The sequence below is a fragment of the Crocodylus siamensis genome, chromosome 1 (genome assembly GCF_052110815.1).
Source record: "Crocodylus siamensis isolate JL-2025a chromosome 1, ASM5211081v1, whole genome shotgun sequence".
Taxonomy (NCBI): Eukaryota; Metazoa; Chordata; order Crocodylia; family Crocodylidae; genus Crocodylus; species Crocodylus siamensis.
The window spans coordinates 253,045,241-253,070,054 of record NC_143395.1 but is presented as its reverse complement, the minus strand read 5'-3'; the positions used below and the strand labels follow the sequence as shown (position 1 = coordinate 253,070,054).

The following is a 24,814-nucleotide window of genomic DNA, read 5'->3' as shown; positions in this document are numbered from 1 at the left end:
GTTTACTCCAGATACCCCACAAAGGATCCATACGGTGATTAGCCTCCTGCTTATGACTGGAACCATGTGTTCTTGTCATGAATCCTGGGAAATATGGGCTGTTTTTATAGGCTTGTTCAGTGTTGGCTGCATTTAATCAATTTAATAGCTGGTTTCCATTACTGAGCATATGCTGCTTCTAGCAGCAGTGTATGGATAGACAGTGTATTTAATGAGGTTTACTTGTATGCAAATATAGCAGGGCAGTGTGGTGTACCTGCCACTTGAAGGGGAGAAGCTGCCTGAGAGGCACCTTCCAGGTAGTGTGGAGGCTGACTGGAGGCTCACCTGATCAGAAGAGGGCCAGGCTGGGGCTAGATAAGCCCGGTACCTGATCCTGTCAGGTAGTCTAGCCCTGAGAGCCCAAGGAGAGGAGATCTCTGCAGCAGGGCAGAAGTGCTCCTGAAGGACCCAGGAAGGTAGGGGAAACAGAGCAACTCTGCAGGCCTGGGTACAAAAGACAATTTCCCAGTGCAGGAAAGGAAAGGTTTTACACAGCCAAGGGACCTTTGTTTTATGTTGATACTGTGGTTTGCATTACAAGCCTTGAGCCCTTCTGGACGTAGTCTCAAGGCCCAAGGAGTGTTCCCCAGCCAAGGGAAGGGGCTAAGTGGGGTATAGAGTATATAGGATGAGATGAGTGAGGGTCCAGAGCCTAGTGAGAGACAGTGTGTGGGGCCAGTGAGGGTCAAAGAACCCTAGAAGGGGGCTTAAGTAAGTGAAAGGAAATTTCAATGAGGATGCCACCTCCGAGGCTTAGGGCATGGTGTAGGGGAGGAAGAGAGACTCATTATTTGCCCTTAAGGGTATAGGTACCCTCCAGGGGCACAGACAGGCCAAAAGAGCCAATTTAACATTCGTTGCTTTATCTAATGGTACCCTTTTTTTCCATAAATAAACCAAAAAATATGGTAACCTATGTGTTAAGGTTTAAATTTAGTATAATCTATGAAAACTGTTTAAATTAAATAGAATAATTGTATTCAAGCAGTATGTATTTTCTGCTGAAGGTTTAAAGAAAGTCAAATGGCTGACTTGTTGGAAGGCATTGGCTAAGCACTTAGAGCCATTGTTCAGTGAAACACTAAACCAGCTTTTGATAGCAATAGCCAATTCTGCGGATGTGGAAAGAATATTTTACCATTCATTTATTAAACACATTCAGTTCTAGTGTCTGGTTTCAAACCTGAGAAACCAAGTGGGAATTAAAACATCCAGAAAACTTGTTTTCCTCTTTCAGGCTGTGAATAAAGATAAGGTAAAACAAGTTTAAAAAATGTTGAAAGATATGGTAACCAAAACTAAGCAATTGTTTGCTAACTACTGATAATACTTCTTTGATTAACTAATGCACTTTAGTTAAAAGATTAACTTACCTTCTATGAATCCATATGAGATTCTAATGTATTTGGATACAAAGCTAAATCAGAAGTATGCAAAGCAGCCACACACAGTTTTAAAATACTGGAAAGTCAAGAAATACACAGAGCTGTTGTAGAAGGCAGGGTAGATTTGCACATTATAGACTAACTCAAAGTAGATTTTATAGCTAGCTAGCTATAGCTAGATACACACAAAGCACCATGAGTTAGAACACCATTGGGTATGGCGGGGGGGGGTGCTTCTTGCCCTGGCTCTGGCCAGCAGGTAGTGGGAGCTCCAGCAGCCTCCTAGGAGACTGCTGGACCATCCTTTTCCCCAGCCCTGCCCTCCCTGCTAACTGGCAACTGTCAGTGGTGGCTGGAGAAAGAGGGGGGAAAGAACTGAGCTCCCCTTGCCATGTGTTACACCCCCCACCCCCCAGCTCAGCCACCCCTGCTCTTTGTGGGAGGTGGACCGGGCCTGAGTGGCAGGGAGGACTCCCTTCCCCACCCCTCCCATTCCCCAAGCAAGTGTTTTGACAGCTGCAAAGGCTGCCATGCCTGGAGCTGAGGCCAGAGAGGGCTCTGCTCCTTCCCCCACCTGAAGTTCTTTATAGCAGCATCCATGGCTGCCACACCTGGAGGTGGGGTGGCTGGAAAGGAAATGGAGCCCCAGTCGCCTTTCGGACCTGGCCTGGAACCCGGTGTTTGGGGGATCTGAGCCAGGACTAAGCGGCAGGGACCCTCCCTTCTCCCCCACATCTCGCATGAGCATCTTGACAGCAGCAGAGTCTGCTGTGCCTGGAGCTGGGGCCAGGGTGGGGGAGAAATGCTCTTCAGCTGTGCATGTTTGTTACATTAAGGCTGTAGAGCATTTTCAGTGGCTTCATTGCACGAAAAATGTAACTTCTGTAAGTTCCCTTAAATACATAAGCATTTTAAAATTGTTTTAGTGGGGGATGAGAAGGCTATGAATAGAGTATTGTTCTCTTTGTGGTCACTTGAAATCTTGCCTCATAAAATATTTTAACTTTTAAGATGTGGGCCAGAGCCAAATTTTCAAGCATTGTATATTGCATTCTGATTCACACTTTAGTCCCAATATGATGTCATATCAAAATTGTGAGCTATAGCTTTAACCTAATTTGTTTCTGTATCCTGATCCCAACCCAGTCTTCTACCCCATGTCTGGTTTTCATCACAGATCCTGCTTTATCCCTAGTTCCTTATCTGCTTATCTTTGCTGTCTGCATTTACTTTATTGGGCTTGTCCACACATTTAATCTATTTCACGACTGGATAGAAAATCTGCTGATCAAAACTGCATCTTGCAGAAAATAGCATGTCTATTGATTTCTTTTGCCTTGATGTCATATCTGCCACTTAAACAGATAGGACAGTCATCCTCTTAAAGTGTGCTTACTTGGTGAGCCTTTTTTTCCTAGAGAGGATTTAATAGCCTTTTTGATCAGATGACTATAAACCTAAGTCTTCATTAGATAGAGATTGGATCTTGATGCAGTAAGTTTGCTGTGCTCTAAATATTCTGTTTTTTGAACAAGGCTTCCTGTCTGCCACAAATAGGAGTTCATTTTTGAGAACTTTTGCCTAATGTAAAATTAATCTAGAAACATCAAGTACTAAAGTGTGGTATGTCAAATGGCTACCAGAACAATAATAGCTTTTATCCACTCTTACTACTGACCAGACTGAATTATTTAATAGAATTATAGGAATTTCCTAATTTTCAGATGTTGCAGCCCTCACTGTCTAGGAATTCAAACATGCAGTCCTGTAAGTACTCCTACTGGAATTAAGACCATTTTTACCAATAATTGCTATCAGTAAATAGGATACATTGGGTCCTGGCACTATTATCACTGTCTTTTAACCCATGATTTACTGCAAAGTTGAATTATTTATAAATGTCATGAGACAGAAATCAAAACTGTTGTAATGTCATATGTCCTAAATGGAGGATGATGGTAAATCATGTTTTTGCTCAGACGGTTCCATTTTAACTGTATATCCTGGGTGTTCTGTGGTCTTGGTGAAATGGAATGCTCTTTTTTGTGGAACACCAGGATAGGTGTTTAAAATGTGGCCTTCCTGGTGAAAACTAGACTATTTCATCCTCCACCCCACGCAGCCCCCAGTCTGCAGTGCACTCAGCAGAGTCCAGAGCTTAGACACAGATGCGCATGTTCAAGATTGGGGAGGTGGAATGTCCCCTTTTGAAGCCAAGGGAATACTGTCACCATCGCTAAATGTAAAGAGAAGAACATTCTATAAAAAATTATGAAATATGCAGGTAGTTCAGAAAAATGGGGTCAATCCCAAACTTACTCTTTTTTGGCAGTTTGAAAAATGTGAATCGTTGTCTTTAGTACAATACAACAAAGCATGGTACCACAAAGAAACCTACTACAAATATCACAGAATTGTCTTTTGTAATTAGGACTTTTTGTAAAGAATATAACAATAAAGAGTGGTACTTGAAAAATGGAAATAAAGCTGGAGACTTATTACTCTGCCATGATTCTGTATTAATAATGTTCATAGTTTGAATTTAGAATGATTAAGTCAAAAAGCTACTTAAATGTTCCTTTAAAAATGCATACAAACCCCAATCTGAGTGCTTGAGTCATGAGGAAGCAGCATTAATTATTTCAAAAGGAAGAACAGAGGAGCTGTAAATAACATGGTAAAATAAAGCCCATTGGTGAAACAAGATTTATTATACATTGTGGCTTGATTTATGTTCAAAATTCACTTGGCCAAGTTTTTGTTTGTTTTCAGACTGAAAAGCCTATAAGCTGAGGTGCTTTATTATTGCACTTAGCATTCATTGCAAAAATGAGAATACTAAGTTAGGGTAAAATTGATAATTATCATAGTAATTATAACTGTATTTTCATTGACTTGAGGGCATTGATAATTGTTTTATGTTTGTATTTTTCATATGCATATTTATTAATAGTGTATCTGATTTATAAGAAAGTACTTGGGTCACTGTAAAACATAAAAGTACAATTAAAATTCAATTAGTGCAGAGGAATCCAAAACAGATGAGAGATTATTAAATGAAGAGAGGAGTACCTGGAGGTAGTGGTAGTGGTAGACCCTTTATTCTATGCCTTCAGGCACAGCACTATATAGTTCCTGGGGCAAGCTGAGAAAACAGTCTCTGGGTAGTGACTTGCTGGTAAACAGTGCTAACTAATGAGAAGGAGGAAACTGCAGTTGTCTGGGAGCAATTAAAAAAATTGCAAATTTAAATAAAGAGAAAGCAAATAAATGCACACACATGCGAGCAAATGTAGAGAGAGACTAAAAAGAACAAAAAAGTACAAAGTGAAACAGCCTCAGTTGTTCTAAATCTTTTCAGAATTGAAATACCTCTTGTTCTATTGAAGGCGCCTCTCAGAAAATACAGGCTCTTAGTTTTCACTCCTTTTTGGAGTACAGAAAAATAATAGAGCAATTTTTCTATTGCAAAGAGCTCAATACAGCCACAGTGGGTCAGAATGTTTTTGACAGTCTGGATTCCTTTTTGAAATCTCTGGATTTATATTGTAATGTAGGTGATGTAGGTGTAACATTGCTAATATTGAACAGCACTCTTAAAAGCATCTCATGGCACCCCAGGGTGGCCTAACACCTTGGTTGAGAATCACTGCTCTAGTTTAAAGTGATGTTTGCAGATACTATATGTGGTGTTCCTTCCCAATGCTGTTGCTCTGTAGTCAAGACTCCCACCCCAAAAGTGTGGGTAGAAGTTGGTGCTTTAAATAAATAACTCTCCAACTTGGTCAGGTTGTTTGTTAAAATTCTGAGGATAATTCTTCATCCAGTAAAATGTTGCTGCCTACAGAGTGGGCACTTTTATGAAAGAACTACTTCATCAAAGCACAATGGTTTTCCTGCTAAAATGTACACATGTGCCAATGATGAATTACTTTGAAAGCTTTGTGAAGTTATACTGCTCTGTTGGAAAGAGGAACCGGTACTACATGATTTCAGAGATGCTAGGTTTGTACAGTTATACAGGAACAGACGCAACTATAACGACTATAGAGGTATCTCTCTGTTAAACATGGTCAGAAACAATTGTCATTTGCGTCATGCTCCCTAGGGTGCAATCTCTAAGTGGAAAAAAAACAATCCTGAAAGTCAGTGCACTTTTCACGCAGGGCATGCCACCATTAATATGGTATTTTTGGTCAAGTGTAAGTGAAATGTGGAGAAAACGGAATACTACTGTACAGTCTGATGAAGGCCTTCAACACAGTTAGCAGACAAGGCCTATTTACTGTTCTGAACAGAGTGGGTTGTCCCCAAAACTGTTGAACTTCATTTGTTCATTGCATCAAGGTATTAAGGTAACTGTAATGTATGAAAACAAAGAATCAAACACCTTTTATATCAGCAACAGGATGAAACAGGTGTGTGTCTTAGCCTCCATGCTTTTAACAGCTACTTTTCATTCCTGCTTCTTCAAGCATTCAAGGACAACAATGATAGCATTTATCATCAAATACGACTAGATGGTTTGTTCAACGTCTCAAGATTTAGAGTGAAAACCAAGGTAAAAGCTGGTTCTGAAAGATTTCCTGTGTACCGATGACACAGCCTTGGTTGCCCACACTGAATCTTCCCTGCAAAATCTCTTGGGCACATTTTCTGAATTATGCAAAAGGTTCAGGATGGCAGTTAGTCTCAGCAAGTCTGATTATGTACCAAGGGGTAAAAGCACCAATATCTGACATCACTCTGGAGGCTAAATTGCTTGGTGCCACTGACAGTTTTTTGCTACTTAAGTTCTAGGAGCAGCAGGAATCTTGACCTTCCAACTAAACTGACTAACAGAATTGGAAAGCAGCTAAGTATTTGGGGCTGTTACAGAAACGTGCATGGAATAACAGCAGACTATCAGCTAAGGTGAAAGACAAATCTATGAGACTTGTCCTGTCATCCCTGCTTTATGGTTCAGAAATGCGGAGTACATATGCTAGGCATATCAAGAGACTGAACAGCTTCCACATGAGCTGTCTATGTAAGATCCTGAAAATAAAGTGTGAAGGCAGGATACTAAACACAGAGGCACTAGAGTGCACAGAACAGACATGGTTAGAAACCACTTGCAAGAACAGGTCATGATGGATCAGCCATGTCAGGAGAATGGAAGAAAACTGTATCCCCTGGAATTTTTTTTTTGTGATATCCAAGATGGCTGTAGAAAGTGGGGTCACCCTCTCTGGCACTGCTACAATGTGTGCAAAAATTATATGAAGTTGTTCAACATCCTCAGAAAGCTGGGAGGAGCAAGCAGAATGCCATTTGATATTGTATATGTCTGGCATTGGGGCTAGGGACAGACATTCAAAAAGCCTGAGCCTCAGTTGATTCAATCTTTGCAGGGTAGTCTAACCTGACTAGGTTGAACTGGTTTGTAACTGAACAGACATTCCATGTGGACTGAAGAAATGCAGGCATGTGCCTGAAGTGGCTCAGGCTAGAAGCCAGGGAGTGCTAGAGCAGTCCTCCCTTCCCTTGTACTGAGCTGAGGTGTGGCGTGGCTAGGCCTCAGAAGGACCTCTGATTAGAGAGGGTCTGCCTATACTGTCCTAGGCTTTTGCCACTGGCTGCTCAAGGGGTGGGAGTGTTGCCAGACCCCAGCCCTGAGCCAGCACTCTGAGGCAGGGAGTGTGTGTAGTGCATGCATCTGTTGATGATACAGAGCTTTTCAACCTCCCTCTCTGCTTCTTTATACAGGCAGTCTTACCATAGCCCCCACATAGGCCCCATTGCCCACCCAGAGTGCAGCCCTAGCCCTGCCTGCCCCACACCAATTTGGGGGCATATGCCTCCCCCATGCCCTGCCTTTGCTCATCCAGCTGGGACAGGGCGGGCATGGGATGGAGCTGTGGCTTGTCCGGATGGCAGGGGGGATGCTTCTGCCACTGCGTGCTACTTGTCTGGAGGTAGCTGGCCCTGGCTGCCCCACCCTGCATAGATGTGGGGGCACATCCCTCCCACCCATGCCCTCCCAGATGAGTGACAAGAGCTGCCAGATGAGCAACTTGCCCCAGCCTCAGCCCTAGCTCCTCCTTCACCATGGGGGGGCTTGATCTCCACCCCCCCACACACACACACACACCATTTCCCTTCCCCCTTCCTTTTTACCACACCATGCTTACCAGCTGGATGCAATTGTATCCAGCATTGTAAAGTCCAACCCATATCAGAAGGTTGAAACAGGGTGTCAATTTATAAATGTCCTAAGTGCTGTTCATCGTAAGTCAAAGTCATAAGTCGAGGACTGCCTGTACTGTCTGCAGCAAACTGACAGGCGAGCAAGCCAGCAGGGGGATGATAACAGTGATTATCACTTCATTAGCAAAACAATAGGCTGTCTCCATTACTTCAAACTCTTCTTAAACAGCTTACTGGCTGACCTGTTCTTTAGTTCCAAATAGCCCTCAGCTGGCACTGTTCTGTCCGTCTGTCCCAGTGAAATTGGAGAGAGACACAGACACCTCTCAGCATTAGCTAGCATACCACATGCCTAGGGTCTGTGGGGCTGGGGCCAGGCTGTGGGAGATGGGAGAGAGGGGTTGGGATTCCTGCTTAAGCAGTGAGGGGGGAGTAGGGCAGGGGAAGTGAGGCAAAGCTACATCTGCAAATCTCTTCTGGAGCTTCCGCCAGGGAATGGGGGGGGGAGGGGCCAGCCCTGCTGTGGAGCAGAGAGCCCTGCCCAGCTCAGAGAGCATGCTGGGGGTGTCTGGTTTATCTTAAACCAGCAAGGGGTCTGGGACAGACATTGCATAAACTGGTTTGAGCCAAATCAGTTAAGTCTGATACTACATTCAGCCAGGTTTATCTTAAACTGGTTTCAGCCATTTTGAAGCCTGTTATGGACAGTGAACATCTGTTCTGTTACAGGTTTAAACCAATTTCTGATCACTTTAACCTGGTTTGTGTGTAATGTCTGTCCCTAGCCTGGGTGTAGCTCAATATAAAGCGGCTTTGATCCAAAAGATGGAAACAAAGCAAGAAAGAAGGAAGCAGCACACTGTAGATTTGGACTCCAGTTTAAACAACATATGGATCTGTGATACTTGTAGCAAGCTGTGTCACTCTTGAATTTCACTTGTCAGCCACAAACAGATAAATCAGGCACCTGCCAAGACCTCTTATAGGTACACCATGATCAGAAGATTGATGGTTGCCTACTACTTCATTATACAGGGTTTTCTTTTCCTCTGAAAAGTAGTCACGTTATGATATACTACTTTAATATTTGCTTCCTTCTTACTGCTTTTCTGCTCTAGCTCTTCATGCTTTAACATTAACCTTTAGAAACCACAATGGAACCTGAACGGTGAATTTTATCTGCTATCTGAAGCAGCACCAGAGGTGTATAGTTTGCCTGCAGCAAACTGAGTAAGGAAATGATTGGAATGTTTTTAGCATTAGGCAGTTAGTTAAACATCAAACTCGGGTTTCAAAAGCCGAAGGTGCTTACAAGGTGCTTATTAAAATAAAGTAAGTGTGGAGGAGAAGGAATAATTGATGTGTAACAGTAAGCAAAGAAAAGGGGATCATTTTCAATCAAAATAAGGAAATGCTTGTAAAGCCATGCAGATTAGCCCTAAATCTCTTCTATAGGCATATACTATACCCATCTACTTTTAACTTATTTTTTTCAGTCGACTAGATGTTTAGTTCATGTATCAAATGAAAGCTTCCCCTAATGTTCCTTTAGCACAGCTTAAAATTAAATTGTATTTCTTTTTAGATCGGCTTAATTTTTTTGCTATGAAAAATTAACCGAACTACTTACTCTTAGTTATGGGACATTATCTGCGATTTCAGGCACAATTATAGTGTATTTCTCAACATATAATACTTCATAGTATATTTGGCTTTTGTAATTCAGTGGTATGTCAGTTTACTTTTTTTGCTTGAATTACAGACATATATGCTGAACAGAAAAAATTACCATGAACACCCTGTTTAGTTTAAACAAAGTGTTACAGTGTAAATGTAAGTGAAATATTTGTGCTCGCAGACAGTTATTGCAATCGGCTGGGTTTTTGTATAACTGAATATAAAAATATAATTACTGCATGAGTGATGCAGTTTTTTATATACAGTTTTTCCTAAACAATTATATACCTTACTTTTAAATCGGGGATTGTTTGTTTTAACAATGTATTCCCGTCTTCCATCAGGCTAGTGAAGAAAGTAGCAATGTATCTAATCTGCTTTCCATATTGACTTCTATGATTTTAAAGAAATGTATGGTAAAAAAGACTGCTCCAGAGTCCTGGGCATCTAATGTTGACTATAGAGGTTTCCAAAATGCAGCTGCTGTCCTTTTGCTCTTAAAAGATAATGTTTTGCTACCCTCTTGAACCTCAGTCCTTTAAAATGCCTAAGCATGTTGGAGTATTAGCAATTAGTTGTTTTCCTGCAAAGGCAAATATAACTAAAAATAAGGTGAACTGACTGAAGTGTCAATGTAAAGTTTGAATATAAAACCAGCAGCAGTGAAGGCTGAATATGCTTCACAGTAGCTGTGGATTTTTGTGTTGTAAGTTGTATGAATCCATTTAAGTGGTTGGAGCTCACAGACTCATTTTGAATGTAGGATAATATGTCCTTATAACTTTACTGTTATTGTGAGTAAATTGCAGGCATTATGGTCTTGCCCACAAGGATAATAAAACCCTTTTTCTCCCAGAAATCTGCTGACTTTAGACCTTGTTGGCTTAAAATCACAAGCAAAGAAATACAGCAGGAAAATTTAGTTCAGCTACAAATATCATATGTGGCTACCAAAGAACCATGCCTACATTTACTGAACTATGATATTGAAAACTTTTCCCTTTTTTTTAAAGCAGAGTTTTTAGCTGAGAAGTAATTCTCAAGAGCCAACCCATCAGTTGCCTCAGATGACCCTCTGCATGGTAGTAAATACTTAATTGCTTCTTTCTGACTCATTTAACCATTATTGCGGCAGGCAACTATTGGACCATTCATTTAGCATGTAAGCACTTGAGCTCTCTTGGAGCTTACTAAAGGCAAATATACTTCTGGGAGTAGATATATATACATAAGCCAAACCATGTATTTTCAATATCCAGACAATATCTCTATAGTTCACCAAAGCTCCTTATGAGTATTTTTATTTTCCAGTGCCTGATACCTTTGTGATTTAAAAAGAAAAATGCAATGGCAAAATAAAACAGAATTACAATGGGTATGGTATAATGTATAGCGTTGCTTATAAGCAGTGTTTTTCCATACTCAGAAACACCAAAGCTTGAAGATATTAATTCCCTAGTGTGCTTTTCATTACTGTGAATTGTTTAAAATTATGTATCAAGTGGATCACTTTTGATCAATTCAAGTATGGTGCCCAAAAGAGAGGGAGGCAATATTTACCCCATTTACTAGATAGATATACAGATGTGACTGTTAGATAATACGGACACTTAAGAATAATTCTGCTTCATAGTTCCATCAGATTTCCTAGTTAATCTGTGTTCTGGCTTACTAATAAAACTATATAGAAAAAGGACTAAGTGGGAAAAGTGACACAGTAACTGTTCTCGATTTGTGAAGAATTGTTAAATGACTCAAAACGACTATTACCAAATAGTTGCAAGTCATTCTAGAATTTTCTAGTAAATTATAGGTTTGCTCTGTGTATATAGATTCTAAATGTGTTCCAAAATTCTTTAGAATTGTGCTCTATTTTTTTTCTAAATAACAAGATCTCAGAAACAACAGACTTTACGGTATAGCTCATACAAGTCTTTAATTGGTTTAGAAGATGATATATTAGGAACACAGGAATTATGTAGACTTTCTAGTTCAGTGTCCTATTTCCTTAAAGGTACATATAGCACCGTCTTCAGCTTTCTCTTCAGGAAAAATGGTAAAGTACAATTATTAAGTAACTGGGCATAAGGGAAATTTTTTGTGCTAATCCCCATGCATTCAAGGTCTGCTTGTGCGTTACTAAGTTTTAGAAACTACAATTCTGAGAGAACCTGAGTGATATGAAGCTTTCAAATTGTTTTCTTTTAGTTGGTGAGTTCGTGAGTGATGCCCTTCTGGTGCCCGATAAGTGCAAGTTCCTTCACCAGGAAAGGATGGATATATGTGAAACCCACCTGCATTGGCACACGGTTGCGAAAGAGGTGCAGTATATAACTATCTACAGATTCCTAACTGTTCTTTTTTTTCAAGCTATAGCATTTTCTTAGGGGGAGGGGTTTAGTTTAGTTAGAACAGTGTTATCTGGGGAGAGCAGAAAGGATGAAGCTTCGTTTTTAAATATTTATCAATGGATGGTAGCAATTTGGTGATTGAAGTTAGAGAAAAGAGGAAACTTCTTGTGTAATGCATTGTCATGTTTACTCCAACATAAGGCAACTCTATGTATAAGATGCCTTCTCAATAATGTGATTCCATATATGAAAAATGTGACATAATTTTCCAGGTATAGAATCTAATTATTGGAAGGTTGCCTTGACTATGTCCCCCCTCCAACTGTTACAGCAGGGAAAATAAATCCGCAGGGTCAGGTGTCTCTTTGCCTTCCCCTTCCCCCACCAGATTCTTCCCCCTGCAGCCCTTTCTCCCCTCATTACTGTGAGACCCTGCTGTCCCTGAGCACATGGAAAGAAAGAGAAAATTTGAAAAACTGACCTTGGAATAAATATCTGTAGCAATATGCATAAAGTACCCATCACCAAGAAATGATATTTTTGGCCACTTTTGCAAATGCTGGAAAATTTAGTGCACATGCTCCATAAACACACTTTTAAGTAGCTCTTTAGCACCTACTTAGAGAAAGTACAAACTATGCATGATGATAATTCAAAACCAAAAGGCGCATGATTTACAATATATTTCACTGGGCTGGGCTTCGCAGCTCAGCACTGTTCAGTATGTGCGTTCTCCAGATTTACCGCCCCCAACGCACACATACACACAAAGGAGCCCTGTGCTAATTAGCCCCACTCCAAACTGGAACTGGGTATTCTTGTCAGGAGTCCTGTGATGCTCAAAAAAAGTATATTAAGATAAAGTGCAGGCAACCTGGTCCAGGTCCACCTCACATACGGTGCAGCAACTCTAATCATCTGAGATGCTGAGGGAGGAGATGACAGTGGGTTTCTGGGCAGATTGTTTGGGACTCCATTTGGTGGTGTTTGCCAGATCTTTAAGGCTGATAAAGAAACAGGAGTAACTGGAAATGGGAAAGAAAGGTGCAGCTCAGATGTGAGTGTGAAGAGGAAGTCAAAATGTATTCAGCATGTGTGCAGTGTAGTGGCTTACTATGACTTGAAAAAGATTTGACACTGAGGGGGACTACGCTCATTGGGCACTACCACATATCTTCTTTAGATGGATTGTACTAACCTGTCCTTGAAGTAGGTTCCCATCACAACATTTGCCCCATATTTGCTATGTGTTTTATAGTTATGATCAGTGTTGGGTGCATTTAATCAGCTTCATAGTTGGTTTCCATTACTGAACACATCCTACTTTTAGCGGCAGTTCAATGGTGGGCAGTGTATTTAATGCAATTTCCTCATATGCAAATTTAAAACAAGAAACTTTTTTCTTCATGTTAATGGATCTTGACTTGTATTCAAGTCAATACCGTATGTTTTCATAAGTGATATCATTTTTTTACTTGACATGTCATATAAAGCTCAGGTTGAGGCTTCATATCTTTGTTGTTACCATACTGTAAACTCCTGTCTGTTACACATGGGTTGTAGTGTTTGTGGGTTTCTTTCCTTAGTTGGGAGGCTTTAAGCACCTGGATCTGTCCCTTTTGGCAGTGTCAAGCAGTGCGAAGGGAGAATCATAAGGATGATGCCTTGCTTTTTAAGCCACTCCTTACCCACAACCCCTTCTATAGTCTGACATTCCTTCAAAAGGTTCTTCTCCCCAGCCTTCTGCTTCTGTTACAACATATAACTACAGTCACACACTTTTCATAAAAATCAACTGTGTTATTGAGCAGATTCCTGAATGCTGTTCTATTACAGAACAACATTACATCTGTAATGTTACTTCTACCTGCTTAAATAACTCATGCCCCATAAATATTTGTCCCACCTGGCATATGGCAGATTTAATCTACCTTTTGTTCTTTTTAAACAAACAATTTACTGTTAATGCTTGATTTTTGTCTTCTGTATTGTTGGGTTGTGCCATGCAGCAATTCAACATGACTTCTGCCCCCAAAGAATTTTTGGTCTAATACGAGAATTGTTGCAATACAGAAAAGGTTGACATGGACCAAAAAGAAAGATGGTAGGCTTGGAATAGGAAAGGACAACTGATACTAAGCATAGAGCGTATAACTTTAGAAGTCAGTGACATTTTGTTTAAGATAAAGTTAAACTTATTTTTGTGAGTGTCATGATGTGCCCAAATGATGATAGCTTACTCCACACCATTTTAAAGGTAAACTGGGAGCTTAGTGGAGGTTCAAATTACCATTTTGTGTGTATAGTATGTATATTACCTCTGTAATATTATCCCTAGCTTATAATGACATAGCCTAGAGAAGAGTTGTTAGGCTATTTAACAGCATTCTTTTCCACATGTTCTGTGTGGCCTTGTCTTTTAGTACCTTGTGCTACCTTTTAAATTAGAAGAGCTCTTTCTTTAAAAATAGACCATTTTCCATTGCATGTAAAAGGAAGTATCAAACCCCAACATATCAAATGTTTGATGTACTAATTACTTTTTCAATGGAGTCTTTATCAACATAACTGGATAAACAGGGCAAGCAAAGTTTCCTATGTCTTGTTTTTAACAGCAGAAAAACAAGACATAGCGAGCAGCTTACAAGTTTTTCAGAAAAACTGAAGTAGCAAAGCTTTTTTTTTTAAATGGCTCACCAGTAGGCAGTATAACACAAATGACCACACAATTAATTTGTTTGTCACAGCAGCACAAAGTCCAATTAATAAATTAACTGCATCTTGAGGAGGCTGTACAGACTTCTGTTGTTTTCTTAAAGTCTGTGCCAGCTTTTCCTTGGCCAGCTTGTTGTGTAACGATATTGTTGTTCTCTTTGTAGTCCTGTAGTGAAAAGAGTATGAATCTGCATGATTACGGAATGCTGCTGCCCTGTGGAATTGACAAGTTCCGTGGTGTGGAGTTTGTGTGCTGTCCATTAACGGATGAAAGTGATAATGTTGATTCAGCTGATGCTGAAGAAGATGATTCCGATGTCTGGTGGGGAGGTGCAGATGCAGACTATGCAGATGGAAGGTAAGAGTGCGTGGATTGTTTATGGCGTTCTTCCACTCCCCCACCTCCGCGTCCCCCTCCAGTTCACTAAAAACTGTCAAAGACTATTTGGAAGACTATAAGCGAGCAGCTTACAAGTAAATTTGCTGGAATTACATGTTGATTGAAACATGAAGTAACTCAAACTTCTGGAGCTGCTTCTTTACAAAATTTTTAAGTAACACATTTTTCAATACCTTTCAACTTATATTAGAGTTTAAACATTCATGCATGCTTTTGCAGCTGAAACACCAAAGTGTACATCCAAACACATGAGAATCAAAAACTGATGCCATTGTGAGGCCTCAGAGACTTATTTTCCCTGTGCAAGTTAGATGGACTGAAAGTGTACACAACCAACATAATTGGCAATAAGAAGTCATTTTGAGCCTCTTTTCATATTTAGGTGTTAGTTTTTTGATGATATCTTAGTAGGGATGCTTTTACATTTATGTTGTCCCCCTGAACATGAAAGGCATTTTAAGAAAAAATAATTAAACTGCCAACTACAATAAAGCACATTCTGATTTCGATACTCCCTGTGCTATAGGTTGCCTACAGTCATTCACTGGTTGGCAGGGGTGTGGATGGGTGCTGAAGCCTGCCTCCACTGGCCCTGGCAAGCTGGTGTGAGCACTCCAGCATCCTCCAAAGAGGCTGCTGAACCTCCCATCTCCCCAGTTCCTGCTCTACCTCCACTCAGGGCCCGTCAACAAGGGGGTGGGAGGGAGCAGCCAGCACAGAGCTGCGGGCTGATTTGCCACAGCTGGAGCTCAGGGAGGGAGTGAAGCAGAATAGAACAGAGCTCCCTCATCTTGCAAACCTCCCCTGCTACCCTGGTTTGGGTATTGGGGTAAGCCAACCTGAACCTGAGAGGCAAAGGGGCTCTTCCACCCTGCCATCTTCCCCAACAGCCTGACTTTCCCCACCCCCCCTCCCACCCAGCTCCAGCCACAGCAAAGCAGCCAGCAGCTCTGTGCTACCACTGTCAAGAAGCCTGGGTGAGGGGTGGAAGATGGGAGCCACCCCTCATCTTGAGGGCCTGGCCAACTCCCTCCAATACCACAGCCAAATACCACAGCCAGGGTAGCTGAGAGGCCCTCAAGGCACGGGTGCTGTGTTGCACCCTGTCCCCCTTCCCCACCAGCTGCAGCCATGGCAAAACAGCCAGCAGTTCTATGATCCATTCCCCACTGGCAGCCCCATGTGAAAAATTGATCCTAGAGGAAACACAACTTCCCTAAGGCACTGTGCTTTAGAGCACCTTCATCTATTGCCTCATTTGACCAGGGATAATTTTTCACACAATTGGCCATTTTAAAAGCACTCTACAGCTTTGCATATGTATTATGTCATGGCTGTAGAGCACTTTCAGGGGCTCGATCGTACAAAAAATGTAAGCTGTATAAGCACCCATCGTTACAATCAAGAAAAGGAAGTTGCAAGACATACAGGATTTATCTATAAAACAACATGGATTAGGATTGGTTTTGCCTTTGCAGATAGGAACAGATATGGTTTCCTTAGAAATATAGGATCACCAACACGTACAGACTAAAGCATATTGTACCACTGTGTGCCATAGTGTTGACACAACGTTTGTTACCATCTTACTAACTGCACCGTATGAGTAAAAACTAAATGCAGCTCTGTTGGACTTAAAAATCTCTGATAAATCGACTTTAAAACAGTGAAAAATACCACCTTTTAAGTAGACTAATAACTAGGTTTATGATCCTGTTTTTGCCCCATAGTCCTTGGTGACATCATAAGATACTGCAGTAAAATAGGAGTCCAGCTTAGTTTTGGATGCAGATGATGTCTGTTTTTACAGAGGAAGAACAAATCAGAATTGAGATCGAGATGAGTGAAATCCTTTTAATCTCATCACATCTTATGCATTTGCTTCACCATCCCTAATAATCAGAAAGATTGGTGGACTAGAAGGAGTTTGGAGAAGAACAACGAAAATGATTAGAGGATAAATAGGCTAAATTATGAGGAAAGATTAATGGTGATAAAATGTGCAAAGTCTGACTGAGTTATGACTAAGATAAGGTCATTATTTGCCTTATAAGTGTTTGAAAGATGTGAAATTGAAGGATGATGATAAATGAAGTAAGGGAATGGCAATACAATATTAAAGTATTAGAAAACACATCATGATGGGCATTAAACGCTAGCTGGCAAAGCACTGACACTGTATTTCAGTCCTTTAAGGCAGGGTTGCCCCAAATTTCAGGGGTTGCACATTACAAAGTTTTGGGGCTCTAGGCTGCACACCACAGGAGCTGCATGCTGCAAGCTACGAAGGCTCCCTGGGATGCCAGCCACATGCAGAACCCTACCTCTCACCTTCCCACTGCACAAGCTGCCCCACTTACACCACCTTGCAAGCAATTCTCCCCTCTCCCTCCTCCTTCCCCATCCTTGCTGCCACCCCTGGTCAGGCAATTCCATCTTCACCCCCTACTGCTGCTATGTGAGCAGCATGAACCCACTTCTCCCCTCTCCCCAAAGTTACAAGCTGTCCCTGCTGCTACTGCCACCACTACCGTGCTGCCACCACCACCACCAAGTGAGTGATTCTCCTCCCACCTTCTTGTGCAGGCAGGAAGCTCTCTGTGCCTCCTGCCATGCTATCCTTCCCCAGAGGCCCTGGCTGCTGCAACAGCTGGAATAATGGGGATGGTAGAAACCAGGTGGGAGCGTGGGGATCTGCATGTGAACTGCTCATTGGCTGCCAGCCCGGCAGTCTTGCTTTAATGGGGGGGGGGCGGGGGGTAGGGGGCAGGGACTTGGATTGGATGAGGACAGTGGGAGATGGTGATGCATCATCCAACTTTTGTGGGTTTTTGGTAGTTCTTGATCAGTACTTTTAATAGCAGCCCATGGAATGGAATTCATGTTAAGGAAGATTACAGGACAGCCCTCATAGAATCATTATGTAACTGCTATATGTTTGGTTTATGCATTGCTGTTTGAATTTCAAATTATGGTAAATGTGGCCTACGAATGGTGGGAGAAGAAAATGTTTACAATTCTCTCACACTAATGTCTTCCATTTTAAGAGAAGAATTGCACAAGTGAAAGTTTATAAGATGTTTGCCCAAAGAGGTCTCAAAATACCTGAAAGTAAAAATGCTTGCTAATGATCTCATGATAGGAAATACAAGGGAAGTTTGCAAAGCAGTCTAAATGATCTGTTTATTTTGGATGACTTTCATGCCTAACTGGATAAGCATACACAGTATATAGACAGGCATTAATTTCTAGCTCTGCAAATTTCTAGCCCTGAAAATTTCCCAATTTTTTTTTCCAAAAAGGGAATGTACAGATGTTTCAGCCTGTAGCCACTTCCTCTTCCCTGCTTCCTGCACTGGGGTGATCCCAGTCTAGGAAAAAAAAAATGGGAAGAAGCTGCTGTTTAACTCTTCCCAGTATATAGGAGAAGCAGAATGTCAGGTAAAGGTTCCCTGTGCCTTCCCTAGACCACCAGGATCCCTCCCTTCTAAAGGAGGAGTGGAGTATCAGGGAGAGGCTCTGCACCTTCCCCAGAAGGTCATCCAGCCTGGCAAAGAGCAGGAAGCATCATCTGCTTAACTCTTCCCAGGGACCAGTGGGGAAGCATACAGATGTTTGTTCCTGCAGGTGGTGCAGTTTTCATCATTGAAAGAACATCTCCCTCCTAAATCTGACATTTTTCCTCAGGAGAAACTGCACAAATGCTGGCATGCTCCCAGGGTCTAGCGGGATTTCTCCAGCTATAAATGTAATGCATGTCCGTGTTCTGTCTCATCATAAAAAAGATCCAGCTGAAATTGGGGAAGTCAGGAATAATTTTAGAAAACTAGTAACCTGTAAGAAGATCAAGTAGAGCTATATTTGAATTAAACTTTAACATTACAAGATAATAGTAATTTTTTGGATATAGAGACATGTGCATAGTGAATCAGGAAAGGCCAGGTTGCTATATGAGGTGATTTATACCTTGATTAAGCTGAAGAGCTGAACAATTGATCTACCTTTTGAATAGAAACCTACCAAATTTATGATTTTGCTATTTTCGAACAAACTGCAAAGTTGATTGGTCCCCATGAAAAAGCACAAAAATGGCTCAGGAGCGAGTGACGGGTGAGCAGGGAAGAGCACTGCAAAAATGGAACACAGCAGGAAGCCCTGGTGTCCTGAAGCTCAGTGGAAGGGAGAGGGGAAAGATTATCATGCCAGAGCACCGGCCCACCCTCCCCCCCTTCTCTCCCTCCTCCTTGGGTCTGAATGGCCAAGGAACCCCAGAAGTCCCACCCCTCCCAGGAGATGGCCATGCTTGAATCACAATATCTGGGGTCAGCTGCCTCAAATTCTGTAGATCCCTATTTAAGAACTAAGTCATTCATTTGATTTGTTGTCTTCTCAACTCCCAGGCTAAGTGCAACAGTCAAAAAGTCTGGGGCTGAATCAATTCAATTTTTATAGGTTAGTCTAAGCTTCATAAATTGAATTGATAAGCAAGTGAACAGCCATTAATTTTTATTCCAGAAATGCAGCCACATGCCTGCAGTGGCCCAGGCCAGAAGCCAGGTGGCACTAGAGCATGCCTTCTTGCTTAACTGGAGTAGCCAGTTTGGCCCAAGGCTAGCCCCCCTCACCCTGTAAGGTGATGGGGAGGGGGTTTGTAGGGGAGGTGCAAAGCACCGTGTGATGCTGGGGGCTGTGAGTTAACTTGAATCTGGAGGTGATTCAGGCCAGAAGTTAAAATGGTTTACTGAACCTAAATTAGTTCAATCTGATACCACATCCATCCAGATTTACCTTAAACTGGTTTTGGCCATTTTGAAAGCGGTTTATGTGCATTGAACTTTTGTTGTGTTACAGCTTTTAACCAGTTTCCAGTCACTTGTACCAGTTTATATGTTAATTCTGTCCCTAGCCCCAAATACATCCCACCACTTTATGCTGGAGCCAAAAACACTAGTGAGATTTATTAATGCATGAAACTTATGGACTCTTGATATCAAGTTACAGAAATGTTTCCCTACTTCAACCATGAATATGTTAAAATGCTTCATTAGAAGTGAACTATGCTCAATGAGATGACAAAAGCAATGTATAAAATCTAGCATGTTACGTGTTATAACTATGGCTACATTATAGAGCATGATCAAAATTTGGACTTGTGTATTTTCATTTTAAGATCAAAGTATAAGGATGTAGATACTTGCCTAATATTTTAAGGCCACAGATTCAGCTTCGTTTGCTTGAAATATTTATTTAGATCCACATAGTTTCAATATAATTAGATAATACTGCATTTACAGAATTCCTCTTATCTTGAAGCCTTCCAGAGGGCAAAATACTACCATGGGTATATGTCTAAGACACATATTGTGTGACACAGTGTGACACTTGATAGAAAGAGCAGAAGTTAATGGTTATTTTTGCAGTAATGATGGCTGAATTCAAGCTTACCTTCAAAACCATTTTTCTGGTATCTTTGAACTATCTAAATCAAAATCTTCCTGAACAGAAATTTTGTATACTCGATCATAGCAGTCTTGTTCTTAGGGGCAGTGAGATAGGGAAAGTTGGAACAAAATAGATGAGTGATGCACTTCTGAATTATTTTTCCCACACCCAATTAAAACAAAAACATTCTGAGCTAGAACTTTTAGACTTGAATTCTGTAGTTTTGGGAGCATTAACCATCTTTTTACATGCATTTAACCATGGGAGACAGGTGCCTCCTGAGACTGGGGGGCACAGTTTGTGAGCAGCAGTGGTGGGATGCCAAGAGGCGATTGCCTGCAGAAGCCAGTGGTGGCGGGGTGTTGAGCGGCAACTGCACGGGCGACCGCCTGCAGAAGCCGGCAGTGGCCAAGTTCAGGAGGGGGCAGGGGCATGTGCCCCCTGCCCCGTGCCCCCCCCCCCCACCAGTCGCCTATGCATTTAACTTCTTATTTGGCTGCAAAGTTATCAACTTTGAAATAGGCAGTTTTTCTTGTGTTAGGACCCCCACCCTCCAGCTATACACATTCTTACATACTTTTTGTTTGGTGCTTTTAAAGGATCATCCATTAAAAGATGTCCTATATATTTGCCCAAACTATAAGCTTTGCAGGCAAAAAAGCTTCATATCAGGAAATTTAAGCTGAATGAAGAGAGGTAGGCAGACATCTCTTGGACTTTTAGTATAGGTCCACACCCAAAGAGCTTACTCAAAAACCTCAAAGCAAAAGAGATTATAGGTCTGTGTTTCCCATTTAAAAAAAATGGATTTACTGAAAACAAAATATCAAGATTAGAAACATATTACATCCTTGATCAGGCTGTTCCCACAACGTTAACCCAACTGTGAAGCATTATTTTTTTCATATGTTCCTTTTTAAATGTAAAATAGCTTATTCAGGCAAGCCATAAATATGTCTAAACATGCCTTAAGTTTCCGGTTTTTTTCCAGCTAATTCTTCTAGTGTCTACAGTCTAGCCATATCTGCGCAGACACCCGTGCCATACCAAGTTACCCATTGCTTCCAGTGCATTCTGAATGGATCCAGGTACACAGTCATAGAAATGTAGGACTTAAAGGGACCTCAGGATCATCTAGATCCAACCTTCTCACCAAGGCATGATCAAGTATATCTAGATATCTGCAACAGATGTTTGTCTACCTTGTTCTCAGAAATTGCTAACAAAGGCTGATCTTGCAAAATCCCTTGGCAGCTTGTTCAAATGCTTCCCAACCTTCATCAGTAGACAACTTTATATATATATATTAAGTCATTTTTGCTAAGTGTAGCTAGTTTTCTTGTCTTTCCTTCAGTGGCCATTGAGAACACATAGGATCACATTCCCTTTATATTTTTTTTTTGCATATTAGAAGACTGTTATCATGTTTCCCTTCAGGCATCTTTCTTCAAGATGAATACTCATTTTCTTCAGACTTTCTTATAGAATCACAGAAAATTAGGGTTGGAAGGGACCCCAGGAGGTCATCTATTCCAACCTGCTCCTCAAAGCAGGACCATCCCCAACTAAATCATTCCGGCCAAGGCTTTCTTGAGCCAGGCCTTAAAATCCTCCAAGGATGGCGATTCCACCACCTCTCTAGGTAACCCGTTCCAATGCTTTGCCACCTTCCTAGTGAGAATGTTCTAATATCCAATGTGAACTTCCCTTGCTGCAACTTGAGACCATTGCTCCTTGTTTTATCATGTGCCACCACTGAGAACAGTGTAGCTCCATCCTCTTTGCAACCACCTTTTTAGGTAGTTAAAGACTGCTATCAAATCACCCCTTCTCAGTTTTTTCTTTTGCAGACTAAATAAACCCAGGTCCCGTAACCTCTCCTTAGAAGTCACATGCCCCAGGCTCTTAATCAGTTTTGTTGCCCTCTACTGGACTCTCTCCAACTTGTCCATATACTTTCTGTAGTGGCGGGCCCAAAACTGGACAATGTTTTCTAGATGTGGCCTCACCAGTTCAGAATAGACAAGAGCAATTACTTCTTTCAATCTGATAGCAACACTCCTGCTAATGCAGCCCACTACGTTGTTACCCTTCCTGGCAACAAGGGTACACTGCTGACTCATATCCATCTGATTGTCCGTTGTAACCCCCAGGTCATTTTCTGCAGAGCTGCTGCTTAGCCAGTGGGTCCCAATCCTGTACCAATGCATGGGAGTCTTCAATCATAAGTGCAGGACTTTACACTTGTCCTTGTTGAACCTCAATAGATTTCTTTTAGGCCAACCTTCAATTTGTCTAGGTCTCTCTAAATTCTAGCCCTTCTCTCCAGCTTTTCTACTACTTTTTGCCCCTAGCTTGATGTCATCTATGAACTTGATGAAGGTGCACTCCATCTCATTTTCCAGATGGTTAATTAAGATATTGAACAAAACTGGCCCCAGGACTGACCCCTGGGGCACTCCACTTAATACCGACGTCCAACTGAGCCATTGATCACTGCCCACTGAGCCCGATGATCCAGCCAGCTTGCTATCAACCGTACAGTACATTCATCCAACCCATAGTTCCTTAGCTTACTTGCAAGAATGCTGTGGGAGACCATATCAAAACCCTCATTGATGTCAAGGTATATCACATCCACAGCTGTCCCCCTCATCCACAGAGCCATAGAAGGCAGTCAGGTTGGTCAGGCATGACTTGCCCTAGGTGAATCCATGATGACTGTTCCTGATAACTTTCTTCTCCTCCAAGTGTTTAGAAATGGGTTCCTTGAGCACCTGCTCCAAGATTTTTTTGGCTACTGAGGTGAGGCAGACTGGCTATAGTTTTTCTGGACCACTTTCTTCCCTTTCTTAAAAATGGGCACTATATTTTCCCTTTTCCAATCATTCTGGACCTCCCCTGATTGCCACGAGTTTTCAAAGATGTAGGCCAGAGGCTCTGCAATTATATCAGCTTACTCCTTCAGCACTTTGGGGTGCATTGCATCCAGCCCCCTGGACTTGCACACATCGGCTGTATCCACACGAGCATAGGCATTTTGTTCCCCAGGGGCAACTAACAGTGGTGCACCTTGTGCAATTGCTAGTTGTCTCCAGGGAATGCTGTGACACATGCCCTCTGGCACATAGCAGGATACCCTGGGTGGGGTAGGGGAAGCTGGGGCCAGCACCAGGCTGGCCCTAGCAACCTTACCTGGGGTGCTGGGGGCCTCCTGGGGCTGTAGCAGTTGCAATCTTGACTCTTGGAGCCTGGCCAGCAGCTGGAGTGCATCTCCACTGGCCAGGGTCCAGTTTTGAGCAGTGCACACTGCCCCCATGTGCACCACTCTACTTATTTTTTTGTTTTTGTGCATTTTTTGACCAGGGTTCATTCCCCCCCCCCCCGACATGCACACACTGCTTCCTGGCAGCGCAAAGAACAGCTGAATATGCAGTATGTGGTACCACAAGCATGTCTGCCCTGCCACATACTGCACGGCTACGCTCATCTGGATGCAGCCATCCAATATATTTAAATAATCCCTAACCTGTTCTTTCACAACTGAGGGCTGCTTACCTTCTTCCCAAACTACTGCCCAGTGAAGTAGTCTGGGAACTGACCTTGCTTGTGAAGACTGAGTTAGAAAAAGCATTGAGTACTTCAGCCTTTTCCTCCTCATCTATCAGTAGGTTGCCTCCCCCATTCAGTAAGGGATCTAGAGCGGCCCTGACCTTCCTCATGTTGCTAACATACTTGTAGAATCCCTTCTTGTTACCCTTCACTTCTTTTGCTAGCAGCAACTCCAGTTGTGCTGTGGGTCTTCATAGGTCATATTTCCTAAACCATCCTTGTTCTTCTTACTCGTATTTGGATTATCTTCTGTTGATCTGTTTTTGTCTTAAAATATTGTGCCTAAGCCTGGATAGGGTACTTGAGCTTGGGCTTCAGCAATTCTGAGTAGAACAGAAAAACTACTGCACTTTATTTCAGAGAAACCTCCTCTTAATGCATCCCAGAATGAGTTTTGTATTTTTTTTTCCATCCTTATCCCATTGTTGCTATATATATATAGTTTGAGAGCCACTGTAACTCTCAGCAGTGATAATCGTATCACTGTTTAGCTGGCTAGTTCCAATTTTGTGCTTGAGCATTGGAGTTCATCTCAGGTATATCTCTTTGGATCTATCTTTATTTGATTTCACCATGTTGAATTGAGACCATGTCTCCAATTTCATCTTGAATTCTGGCTGTCCACCCAAAAACTTGCAGTAGCTGTCAATTTAGTGTCACTACACATTTTATAAACACACTTTTCCATCATTTCAAGTTGTTAATGAATATATTGAAAAGAACTGGGCCCTACACAGATCCCTACAACGCTCTACTTCACATGAACACACAGATTGTCAGTAAAACTTGGCACCTACTCTTTAAGATTAATTTTCAGCCACTTGTGCACCCTTCTTAAGACGATTACATCTAGACTGTACTTCCTTAACTTGTGTATGAAAAATATCATATGGCACACTGTCAGAAGCCTCACTAAAGTCAAGATCCATCATGTCTCCTGCTATCTCCTTCCCACTTGACCAGTTACCCTATCAAAAAGGGAAATTAGATTGGTTTGATGC

At 41.8% G+C, this 24,814-nt stretch overlaps 1 protein-coding gene across 4 annotated transcripts in view; it reads left to right on the top strand.

Moving 5' to 3' along the window:
- The window catches only part of APP (amyloid beta precursor protein), a 366,031-nt gene that overhangs the window by 191,141 nt on the left and 150,076 nt on the right, over positions 1-24,814 (top strand). For all 4 annotated transcript variants that reach the window (XM_090060391.1, XM_090060383.1, XM_090060378.1 and 1 more), the window contains exons 4-5: positions 11,502-11,614; positions 14,524-14,717. In XM_090060391.1, the coding sequence (XP_089916517.1) occupies positions 11,502-11,614; positions 14,524-14,717 (307 nt within the window). The remainder of the gene's footprint in view (positions 1-11,501; positions 11,615-14,523; positions 14,718-24,814) is intronic.